At 39.7% G+C, this 13,495-nt stretch overlaps 1 protein-coding gene across 2 annotated transcripts in view; it reads right to left on the reverse strand.

The window, feature by feature from the left end:
• The window catches only part of LOC110830491 (uncharacterized), a 51,463-nt gene that overhangs the window by 33,233 nt on the left and 4,735 nt on the right, over positions 1–13,495 (reverse strand). The window contains exon 2 of one of the 2 annotated variants that reach the window (XM_022065520.2): positions 4,117–4,308. The exons of the other annotated variant lie outside the window; for it this stretch is intronic. Within the exon in view, the coding sequence (XP_021921212.1) occupies positions 4,117–4,122 (6 nt within the window). The 5' untranslated portion in view covers positions 4,123–4,308. The remainder of the gene's footprint in view (positions 1–4,116; positions 4,309–13,495) is intronic. 2 annotated transcript variants of the gene reach the window in all.

The following is a 13,495-nucleotide window of genomic DNA, read 5'->3' on the forward strand; positions in this document are numbered from 1 at the left end:
ACCACACTACAAGGTGCTATAATCCAGAAGACAGCTATCATCATAATAAATAATAAATTTCCGCTTTTCCAGTGTGCCAGACGATCAATTCAAAACTTTTAGTTCGAGGGCGGAAAGAAAAACAAAAAAGAAAGAAAACACGAAGGAGCAAAATAAGTAAATAAAGAAAGGGAAGAAGGAAGAGGAAACTGAAAATAAAAATGAATACAGAAACAAACAACACAGGTAAAACATTGCAAGAGGGAGCCGAAGGACAATAAATACCACAAACAGAAAGAGAAGAGACCATAAAAACGACAAAAGATAGAGAGCAAAACATCGTGTAAAAGAGGAAAAGGAAGTGGAAATGTAAATAGCAAAACATGTTCAAAACAGCCAAAAAGTCAATGTTGATAACAGCTGTGTTCACGCAGGCACCAAACAATGGGAGTCCACAGTTCGACACAGCCACCTTTCACCTTGAAAGGTCGGGAGTTCCGTTAATCAAACCGAGCTGAAGTGAAGTCTGCAAAGGCAGACAGATCTACATCCGGGAGCTGAGACCTGTTCAAAGTCCATTGACTGGATGGTCGTATCAGAGCGAACGAGTGGGAAACCCATCGTGAAAAGCACTATTACGCTACACTCGTACACAAAACATAGGAGTTTCATAACAACAAATAACGGCGCAACAAAGCAGGGCCTATCGGAAAGAGGCTTACTCATCGCGCACCACCAGTGCCTCCAGGAACTACAAAATAAGCTATAACAATTGCAAACCAACAACGAACCCACGCAACGTTGAAGTTCACAGGCACAGACAACGCAACCACGGCTTACCGTAGACCAACAACGGAAATCAGGCCAGTGGACATAGAGCTACGTACTTAATTTAGATAATACACCAACTCTTGTGCAATTAATGTCCATTGTGGTATTACATAAAGTATGATTTCGTAAAGTGCAGCCTTCTATGCTTTATAACAAACCATCCCCTAATGAATTGTATGATTTAAGGTCTAGAGGTCGATACGCGTTTGGCACTAAGTGTCTTTTCAAGTGTAAACAGTTTTGTTTGAAGGAGTAACACATTTATTCCGGTTATCAGCGGATTCCTTGCTCGTAAATAACCCTAAAACTACCCCTGCCATCAAAAAGTAATCTGTTAAATGTTATCATAAGTTACGTTAATCCAGTCCATATCTCCGCAGTTCACATATGCAAAATACATTTTAATATTACTGCCCCATCTAAGTAAATGTCTTCCGCGTGGTCTCTTCCACTAAAGCCTATAACTAAATGAAATGTGCAATATGGTACATAGAACTTGGGGTCAGGTTATTTTCAAAAACAAATATTTCATTTTGTGTAATGAACACGGTTACCAGAATGCGCTAGTTTTTATGCACAGAATATCACATCAATCTCGCTGAGAGTTCAATATCTAACGCCGTGATGGTTCGGCAACTTATCCTGCATGCAAGGGAGGCAAACAGTATAAACACAACCTAGCAGGCGTTCCCTATTATTGTTACAATTATTATTATATCTAAAATTGACAAACTGGACCATCATCTTCACATTCTGGTCGCTTTAAGTGTAAAATAGTTCGCTGAGTGAACTTGTAATAAGCCATAGCAACTTGCAGTACAGTAATTGAACAATGTCAAGTTTAAGGCAATTCATGGTGTGACGTTATAACGTCATTAACAAACCCTTCCCACTATCACCAAACTTTCACGACGTGAACCCCAGATAACTTCCCGCTCAGAGATTAGACCATGGGGTCAAGAGATATACCACTTGAACTAGTCCGGCAAATCTCATGACAGCTCCTGTTTGTACACAAGCTCTGCCCCAAACTACACGTAAGAAGAGGGAGCCATGAACTGTAACAGTAATACATAGCAAGGTCTTTCTAACGCAATGCTTGGGTAACCGGTACAGTGAGTCCGATGTGCGGAACAACCGTGACGTTACAAAGCACCCACAAATTTACACAAGCTGGAAAAACCTTTGATGACACAGACGAGAGCATCGCATTTTAACTGTCTTCAATTCTTTCCTCGAAGTTGCGTAAATAAATGCTAAGAATGGCGTGACTTCTATTCAATTTTTCCTTAAGTAAAAATGAAGATAGATTTATGGTGTCATCAAATCTGCGTGTTACTATTACTCTTTACAATGTTCTGAACCAACTGATGGGTTTTAATAAAAGTTCTCGTGAACATATGAAATTACAGATACTTTCCCCTATACTTTTAATTAAGCAACAATAGTCGTGGCGTGCGGTCTATGGCTTTAATACTGGGGCTGTGGGTTCAAATCCCGCTCAAGACATCGATGTTTGTCCTCGTCTTGTGTACGGAGATAGGTAATTTGTATGCAAACTTTCATTACGGCATTTCTTTATGCATTAAAAATAAACATTTTAACTGAGCTAAACTTTAAAATTGTTACAAATGTTTCAAGAAAACAAATCTATAACATAAAGCAACACGTACGTAGTAATCATTAATTTATAATTACCACAGCTGATGACTGGCCTACTGGACATGGTTACTTTCAGTGCATATGCACGGATTATATAAGTCTCCGAACTGTACTTTGTTTAAATAACAAGAACCGTCTACTCAAAGTTCAGCCTATACCTAAATCAACAACTATTCTATTCCACACGCAACGCAGGTTTTGTCCGGGAATATGCAAGCATTATAGCTATAATAGAATACATTAAAATAATTATATTAACAACAACACAAAAATCCCTAGTAAAGACAGCCAATCTCCGAGCCGAGATTTGAAAACGCGATCTCTGGAATATGAAACAGCAGTTCTAACAATTTCGCCTCTGCAATTCAAACAGCTTCTTTAAAATGACATAATAATCAACCTTTCATTCAAACAATGACCGTTTCATACCAATTCGCCGTGAACAAATCGTCCTCCGATTTCTTCCGACAAGTTAACAAGTGTTAACAACTGTTTTCAAGTCCAGAAGAATGGGTTATCATGGCATGCCGTTGAAATCAAATCCCCCAAGATTATACACCGCCGGGTTTAACAGAAGTTGGTCAACGAATTATTTGGGGTCAATGGTACCAAGACGGAACTAGTCGGCGCGGTTGGTTACACAGCTGCAACGTCGTGCTTTTGTTCTCGGCGTTCAAATGCCGATTACGGCAAGCTCACACGGATGAATATACACCTCTACGGTCCACTATCACCCTTAAAAACTTGATATATCAATCCGGAGTGAAAACAAATGTGATCTTCGAAGTTGCTTAAGGATTCGAGAAACTTCCATATTCAGAAGCGTAATCTACGTTTCTCTCTTTAACAGCACACCAGCGTTCGAAGCGTGTGTGAAATTCAGACGTAATAATGAGAGTAATTAATAGGCATCTAAGAGGAAAGTAAACTTTTGTTCACTAATAATGGGTCGGAACTGTTGATCAAGAAACTTGTTTCTGCTAACGCGGCCGAAACTGGAACAAGTGCTCTATAAGAGAAAAATATTATACTCACAGAGACGGTTCGCTCCGCCAACGTCTCTGTTCAGACGAGGTCAGGCAAATAACATGAGCGACGTAAGATTTTAGTTTTATGACGGCAGCGGGTTGAAGATGTATGTCTTCTGGGTTGTTGTGCCGCGAAGTCTGGAAGAATTTTACCGACGTTTCTGAGATGTTTGCTGCCTAATTGCTCTGATGAATGAGGCAGCAAACACGTTTGAAACATCGGTAAAATTATTTCTCCAGACTACACGGCACAACAAACCAGAAGACAGCCATCTGAAGCAGGAGTGGTGGTCTCGAGCTGCAACTGGGAACACTGGTAAGTTGCAGCATGATAAATCTCGTCACTACGTGATTCAAAAGTTTTATGTCGAAAAGTAGCTGGGATTCGGTTTCGTTAGTGATTGTAGTTATTACTGGAGCAGTGTCTTTTTTTTTTTTTGTTCGCTGAAAGAAATGGCGATGAACTAGGAATAACACTGATTGGCAGTTACAAGAAATAGAGGGCAGTGAGTAGAACAAGGATTTCCGTGTGAGTTAAAGAGATTTCAGGACGGAAGAAACTGCATTACAAACATGACCTCAGCGATGAGGTTAATGTACCGACAACATTACACACCTGCATTCTGGAAGCACCCAGGTTCCAATCTCGGCTGTCGTACCGGTTATGCTAAGGGTTCCATAGTTTCCTTAGTTTCGCATGCGGAACCCAGGATATTATTCTATCATGAAGTAGACCACGACCACCGCCTTCCAAATCTTTACCTCCATTTCAGATCACCTTCCCATCTCATTCAACGCTATATTACTCCTGCAATAGAAAATATAATTAAATAACCTATGAACTACCTCCCTATTATGTGTTCCTTTAGATGAATCTCGTTCGATGAATTTCAGACCGGTTTACGGATGCTAGTACACACGACGCAGTTTGAAATGACACACGACATTCCCCACAGCAGTCACAGTGTGTTAGTAACCAATAGACGATAATATAGTGTACAAATCAAATACTGTCCTTGTCCTGACTATTTCACTTTATAAGACAAATGGACCTTCAACACCAGCCTACAAGACAGTACACATGTCTATTTAATGGGATGGGCGGGGCAACGATGTTATTCGCTAAACATATTCTCATACTGAAACTGAGACTCAAAAAACGAGTCCTGTTAGTTGCTAATACATTGTCGGCAAACAGGACAGGAAAGTTCCACATGTGACTTTGCTGTTGCTTTGATCCTCATTTACTGCAGGTAAAACGATTCATTTAAAAACTAATCTCACTACAGAAACGACACTACAATTCCAAAAATTATTTTCGGTAGATTTTCGTTTAAGTATTTGACGGACAGGAAAATTCTTTAAATAAAACGAGGTCTTTATAAACAATGTGTATGCCTACCAATTTCTTTACTACAGCCGTGTCTAGGAAAATAAAGTGTAAATCCTCTTCAAAACAGGTATCCACACACCCATTACACCGACTGAATACAAAATTGAATGAACTGGGCACAAACCCCCATAGTACTAAATTTAATCAAAATCCATTACGAGATTAAACATACGGACAAGCTGGCGGACGTACGTGACCTACGTTTACCTCGTGTTCTCAGAATAACAAGGAACGCATAATAATGAATGCAATCGTTATACCTGAGCACAAAGCCCTGAAGGCTTGAAGGGAGAGTGGAGGTAATGCTTAATGTATTTAGACGATGGCACTGGATGGACGCAAAAATATAACTTTATCAGTTTATTTAAAAAAAGATTTACCACACAAACACTGGTATAGGCATCGATATAAATGGGGGCTCTCTTCTGGGTTGTTGCGCCGTGGTGATGGAGGCAGCAAGCATCTCTGAAACGTCGGCAAACGTCTGCGAGACTACACAGCGCAACAACCCAGAAAACAATCATCATACCCGCTGCCGCGAGAACCTAAAATCTGACATTTCGTTTGAAACATCCTTCTTCATGGTGGACATTTAAGGAATACACGAAGAAAATCAGCGTGATTAGCTCTGAAGAAGCAGATCTGCATATGCAATAAATTAGCAAGGACTAGTCGACAATAAAAGTAGCTAACAACGCAGTTGGCACACACCTTTCTACTCGTCCCTTCCTAATACCCAACATCCGTGTAGCTTCGAGAACAGCCACTTGCTCTGGTTGTTATGTAGGCAATTCTGCTAAACAATGAGGCAGATGGCGTCGTTGGGTCACTGAAGATCATTGTTTTAAACGAGAATGACCGAAAACAGAAGAGGATGTAGTAATATGTTGGGCACGAGAGAGAGGGGAACCGGACCTCTGTGAGGGAGAAATGGCTACCGGACCCACAACTGATGAGGGTCTGACCGAATCCGTTTGGACTCGTGACCTCCTTCGTCCAGAAAGGTAACCGTGCGGCAGAAGATCCCAGTCAGCCCGCCCATCCGAAGAGAGACGTGTCGAATAACAATTAGCCGGGAATCCCACCGCAAGAACCATTACAGAAAGGAGATTTTCACTTGGCAGTGAACTTGGGAGGAAATCAGTATTCGTAAACAAAGGCGTCATTATTCAGCAGCTGCACGTTCTTGTGTTTCAACACTTGGCGGGGGAAATCTGTAGGTGAAAACCCATAGCAATTACACCATGAGCAATCAAAAAATTGCTCTACGAAGACTGTAAACGACAGTAACAACATCAATATTCATTAATATTAACTCAAAAAATTCACGATAACGTTCAGTTCAGATTATTCTACTGTCCTGTCTGCTTTCCAAAAATCCAAAGATCATAATCGTATAAAATTAAGATTAACTTAAGCTTACTTGTCTTAAATATGCGTGCAGCTACTTTGAAAGAACGGCGATTATGGGCATAAACATGAAATATCGATTCGACTGCGATATGGACATTTGTATTGGTTTTTGTGTGCGCTCTAGTTTAAAAAATTTAAATGGGCTGCAGGCACATGACGGTAACAACGGCGTATATTTTAAAAAAATAAAGAACGCTTCAGAAAACTTTAAACTTGCCACACAAAGGAAATTTTCCATTCTCTACAGACAAGTTTTGCTAGGTTTTGTGTAAATAGGACTGGATAAATCGAGTTACATCATCGACCCTAATTGGTAAGCAATTTAATGATCGACCTTGTCAACACTAGAGGCGCCAGTCCTTGCGACTAGCGCCTGAGATCTTCAAACCCGTACCGGTAAATGGCGGTTACTTTAAAATAAAATCTTTCTGTTCGGTGTTTCTATGTGGGCTACACTACCATTTGCAGGGCATGCTACAGAACAGAGACGTGTTGTGTTGGGCTGAGGTAGGAACTGAATTTTAAATATCTCGATAAGCTTCTTGCTTCGGTTAAAACTACGGGTGACTTCATATCCTAACCAACTAGAGAGGTGTGCATTATCTGATTAACACCACTTCATGCTAACAGTAAGAAACCAACGGAGTAGTAACATGATAACCTATCTAAATTAACCAAACGTAAATACAACAGACCGTCATAATTAATAGAATGTGGGGTTCATAGAAAAAACCGTTTAAGGTATTCAGATATTACTATTACTTAAAAGAACTCTCATGGGATCCCTGTAGAGGCAAGATTTCGATCACTGACGAGTTACAATAATAATAGTCATGCCTCACAATAAACCTACATAATACATGTAACACGTATTAAAAACAAAATATATTTCAGAAACAGCTGTTGCACTATGTCTCAGGTACATAGAAGTTTATACTCTGTAAAACTGTGAAGAGATGGAATAATAATAACAATTCAATTCAATTAATTTATTTACGTGTTTGCCAACAGCAAGAAGCCAATAACAGGCAAACACTGATAAATATACAATAATAATGAAATAATAAAGAAAAATAGTACACAAACAGATTAACTAAACTTATACATGTACAGTATTAAATATAACTGCCAAGTACAGGCAAACCCAAAATAGAAACAATATTAACACAAAGCAAAATAAATAAAGAAATATAAATAAAAACAAATAATCCACCTAGGGAACACTAATATAATTGTAAAACGTTAAAGAAATATAAAAACACAGATAACGAAGCTAGATCACCTATCAAGACAACCTAATAATCACAATAACAAAGCAAAGAAACAATGTAAAATAATTTCGAATAAAAATTTGCTTGGATATTATCCATCGTCTAGTATATATAAAACGTAAAACGACGTTTCGGAGATGGGACTCTATCTCCGTCTTCAGGTTCCTACACAGTTGGGCCCACTAGATAGAGCTAATCCCTATCTCCGGAACCTGAAGACGGAGATAAGAGTCCCATCTCCGAAACGTCGTTTTACGTTTTATATTTACTAGACGATGGATAATATCCAAGCAAATTTTTATTCGAATGACTCTTCACCATCGTCAAGAAGTTTTAGATTTGATGTAAAATAATTTATCAAGTACATGTAAACAAAGAACGAGGTCTTGTTTCGCGTCTTACAAGGTGGTAATAAACTCATCCTGTTCCTAAACACGACGACCTTACTGACGTTGTTTGCCATCTTAAGCTGTTTCCAAACTACAATAAGAACTATTTGCAGGCATGGCATGTTATTGCCGTGCTTCCAGATGGTAGTTACCAAACGCGATATTTTGACGCGTGTGGTTCTTATTATTCGCAAAAATTAGGGATCGCCAAATTGCAGCACGGTAGCCGGATGCAGATGTTGGTAGTGCTGAGTGGCTTCGATGTCTTACTATTGCTGTTAACGGGGAACATTTTACTGTAGCATAGGTCTTCAAGGACGGTTTTTACGTTGGTAGTACTGTCGACGAGGGGAAAAATACAAGGCATCCGGAACGTTGATTTGTTTCAAGACGCTTCTTCAGTTGCTTAAGTCATGTAGCAAAAGCTGTGTTGATTATGGATTACTTGAAAGCACTTTAAGACACTTTCGTGATGTACGTCTGCAGGACTGGAGAAAACTACGTGAAACCTGCCAGGATATGCAGTTTCTGGACCGACATTCGAAACCGGATCTCCAGTTTATGACGCGGAAGCACTCTGCGCCCCCACGTTCGAGTGGAGGTTTTAGGATTAGAGGAACTTCGCGGCCAAAAATTTGTCTATGCATATTACTTGCGTCAGCAAACAACAGACTCATACGTTTCTCTACGTTACGAATTCTTTGCGATCAGTTCTGCCACAAAGTTTCAGTACGACGGCGTTTTCCCACTTTTGCTAAGTCGAGCTCACTTAGATACACTTTCTGTCGTTCACCGAAAAGCTTAATTTAACCGGCGACTTGCTGGCTCTTCACGTCAATGACTTGACATACTTCCCTCATCATTCAGAATAAGATGAGAAATTTGGCAGAGATGATTCTCTAGCACAGTGGTATTCAACCTTTTTTGTTCGCGTTCCCATAGATATAATTTCTCTTCAATTTTGTACCCCCAAAGTTGTTGGTGTATATTTCAAGTTATACACAGTATATAATGTACTTCTAAAATAAATTAAATAAATTACATTACTGATTATTCAGTGTTTATCATAAAATAATATATTTTTTTAAATTTCACGTACCCAATAAGATGTCTTCGCGTACCCCCAGATATAATTTCTCTTCAATTTTGTACCCCCAAAGTTGTTGGTGTATAATTCAAGTTACACATAGTATATAATCTACATCTAAAATAAATTAAATAAATTACATTACTAATTATTCAGTGTTTATCATAGAATAATTTTTTTTAAAATTTCACGTACCCAATAAGATGTCTTCGCGTACCCCCGGGGGTACGCGTACCCCAGGTTGAACACCACATTTCGATCCCATACGATATCACCAAACCACAGCGCCTAAAATGTTTCTTCCATGGAGTAGGCCAAAAGTCGTGCCCCATGGGGTTTGTAGTCGAATCATCTTTATTTAAGCAAATGTTCAAATTAATGACCACAACCTTGGAGGCGCTTATTAATACGGAACGTAACAATGAATTTAAGATATTCCCAACATTGGCCTAGAGATACGGAGGAAGGGAAAAAACTGGATATGAATTCCAAATATCCTCATTATCTTCGTGCCTGATGCAGTGTTACTGAATGCTCCATCGTCTTCACAATGTCTCTCCGTACATCCCTGTGCGCTTGGTACGTTTCTATTACAAAATTCTAGCACTGTCCAGTTCATCTACCTGACATCCATATTACAATTACATGCTCTATGCCTCTGTCTCTTTCATAGAGATGATTCCTACCAGAACGTTAAACTTGTTAATTAGCAGAGGTGTGCTAAGTGTCTTGGCCATCTTGATTTAACTACCATAACAAGTTATTCGGTCTCCCTCTGCTAATCATCATTCCATGAATGCTCCATACTCATCTACCATCGCCTCACGAGGTGCTCGATAGCCATTACCAAACCATCGGCACTAAATTCTTGGAGTAAAGGTAGTTTAGTTTTTAGTTAACAGTAATAGTTAGGAGTACAAATTATGAAGTTCTTCATTATGTAATTTATTTGAAGGTTACTGTTAAAAGAAATCATTAATACATCCGGATATGAAAGAGTTTCTGACAAATTGCACAGGTATGAAATAAACATTTTACGTAATACTCTTTCAAACGAAAAGACCTTCTGGAGACAACAGACGTCAGCACCAAAAACAGAATGTTGGACTTTGAATCGTACGATGATAATAGCATGGAGCAGTTCGGCAGAAAACTGGAATGGTCATATACGACTCTGGTTCTAAAGTACCGATAAGAACAACTTGAGACTGATTACAAGACGTACGAACTTACGCAGCATAGCTGTTACTGACCGAAAGGGCTTCCAGAATTTTGGCCATTCCGGCAGCTGCATGAGGTAAAATAAAACTAGAAAGTGACACCAACAACCCACAACGGAGTTTGAAGATGGTCGTCAAGATTACAAGCAGCAACCCCCGCAGAATTCGGCCTTCGAATCACAAACGCGGGTCAAAAGGAAGTGAAAGTACGGGCCACTTTAACTTGCTTGCTAGCATTGGTCGAAAACCTACGCAATATCACGGGAAACAAGAACCTAGACGGATGCAACCACCGAGAACTAAAATCAACATTCGCCTAACTGTATCTACAAAGGAATGGCCTAGGTTGATATAATTCTGTTACAGCGACATAGAAAAAAGAAGTAGACACGGTGAGGCAAATCTGAAGTGCAGATGGCGGCAGATTCTTCCACAGAATGCAACGAAATAAGATGAATACGTGTACTCCGAGATGGCTGCCTTCTGGGTTGTAGCGCCGTGTAGTTAGGCAGATGTTTACCAGCGTTATGGAGGTACTTGCTGCCTCCATCATCTGATAAACGTCTATGAGACTGCTCCGAGTTAAAACCCAGAAGACAGCCTTCTTGGTACTCACCGTCGTGAGAATCTCAACTCTCCTACAGGTGTACTCCAGTTTGGAGTACAAGTTTTTCCAAATGCGTACTTTGCGACTTTACAAGCCGCAGTGGCCCTGTTGTACATTTATTGCTGACACATTTTGTACCAAAGCAAAATAATTTACTTATTTTTCATACAATTAAATGCATAATGCCACTAATTAAATTCTCGTATAGGATGTCTCTTTTTCGAAAAGGCTCAACTTTTTTACTTCGACAATGTTACTTCCCGTTATTTATTTGTCGGTTGCTATATCCTACTGCAATTCATATGAAGTGTTACTTAAATCTTAAAGAGGATATTATATGCATTAAGATGGCGTAATAACGCCACCAATTCATTTATTTCCTGTTGTTTTGGCGTTACAATTCTTATACTTCCATTTCTATAAAGCGACACTATCTGATGTGACATATTCATGTCAAGTTTTACATAATTTTAACATTTTCGTTACATTACAACTGTATTTTTTTTCTTTGCAAAATGCATAAAATTCCTTTTCGTAATGCTGAATTCTCAGTAGGTATCACGATGTCAAATCCAAATGGGGCACGAGTTTTGTCACAAACCGTACATACCCAGTGCATGACTATAAGTAAATACTTGGAAGAATGTACACTTGACATATTTCTTATCTCAATTCGAACCTGCGACACGCAGGCCAAGGTACCTTCCGATGCCAGTACATGAATGCTGTGAATATTCACTGCACAATTATAATGAACAGGCAAACTTTCTACATGTCCTCCATCCCAGTACATGATCAAGGCTGATGGACATCTGTCTTACAAAGTAGACAACAAACACCGACTAGGAACATATCACGTTATAACAGGTCGTTAATAGTCCAACTCCCTTATTTTATAAAGATAAGACTATGGTACCTTCGAGACCATATATCAATATTCCCTAAAAAACATCTAAATCAAATGAACATACTTCAACATAATCAACATCAACATGGAGCTCTGGCGTTCCCTGTTTTATCTATCAATACCTGATCAATGTGACTTCCTATCAGACGTCCAACTGCATTTATAAATGTTACTGATATTATTTCCTCTTATTACTTATGCAGTAAAATATCCTAACAAAATATCTACGTGGTCTTCGGAGAACTTCTTGTTTACTTCTCTTTTGTATATACGAATGTGGAGGGATAGCAACCAGGCAGACTAGCCATGGGACCGCGGCATTGAATCGGAACGGAGTTATGAAGTGAGTGTATAACTACAATAAATCACAGTCCACAATTAAGATTCAGCACAGGATAAATGCGCAGGTTTCGACCGACCAACCTTGAGATAGCATAAAGAATTCATTCACTAGACAAAGTTGAAAGAAAAGAATTCCATGAGGGATGTCTGTCCGACAAGATTCTGCTCTTCTCTGCTTCTACAGACAACTGTTTTGCCGTAAGACTTACGGAGATGAAAGCAACTATGACTTGTGATGACAAACAGACATTCACTTTTACCATTCGTGTATCCACGTTTTGAAAACCCAGAGAATCAAACAGGCATCCAGAACAATTGTATAAAAGGTGAAGACGTGATGGAGTGTAAGTAAAGCTCCACGAATTCCTAACCTCGACATTACATGGAGATATGTGGTCAGATCAAACTCCAGTCTAATTACTACCGGGGACGAAGGACTTCCTGCCACAAGGATTACGTCGAAAGAACATCACAAAATGCTGAGCCCATGAATAGTTTAACATCAAACTGTGATAAATGGCATAACGGCAACAGCCACTTGCAAAATCAGGTGGGCAAATACCATCAAGGTTGATGCGAGACTTCAGGGCTGGTCCTCTGGAAGCTGCCGAAGAGCGTTCTGGGCGTAAGTTTGAATCGGGAGTGGTGAAAGGCCTGACCGACAGATGTGGCCTTCACGTGGCTGCCTACTGACATTCGTGACACCGTCTTGTCACTATATCGTGACTCGGGCATCAGAGTTAATACAACGCCCTAACCTGTTCCAAGAATATTAAACTTGCCACGGTTCGGAGCGACACCTTATGGCCAGTATGTGCGCTTCTGCGGATCGAATCGTAATAATGCTGTCTGACAAACGGATGTAGACTCCCAGGGGAAAGAAGATGTTCACTGACCCATCAAACAACTGTTGATAAGGTCAAGTTTTCCCCAGTGCTTAATTGCACACCATGCCATGGAGGAGTGAAAGTACAGATCCACGCATTCTTAAACTCGGCACAAGATTGAGAAGAGGATTGGTATATATTCCATAACACGGAAGTATCGATATTTATCCCAGATTTGTGATAACGGTTAATATCAAACCAGGAACCCTGTGAATACTGATTCTGAAAAACCACCCACCTTCATGACGGGTCGTGTACATCAAATCGATCTCAAGCAACACAGGTGTGATGAAATAAATGCTGTTCAAACCTGATCAGAAGACCCGTATGTAGTCTTCTGAGATTCCGACCACCTGACATGTTTTCTGGTCATTTTGAGCATTCACCACCTCACACCGAGTTTACATCTACGTATCCGCCGCGTATCTGTGAGACTTCCCAAGATGAATGAAACGCACTTAGAAGCGGAAATCTACTGA

The sequence above is a fragment of the Zootermopsis nevadensis genome, unplaced genomic scaffold (genome assembly GCF_977971745.1).
Source record: "Zootermopsis nevadensis isolate Lab colony 2312 unplaced genomic scaffold, Znev_1.0 Znev_ptg000030l, whole genome shotgun sequence".
NCBI lineage: Eukaryota > Metazoa > Arthropoda > Insecta > Blattodea > Termopsidae > Zootermopsis > Zootermopsis nevadensis.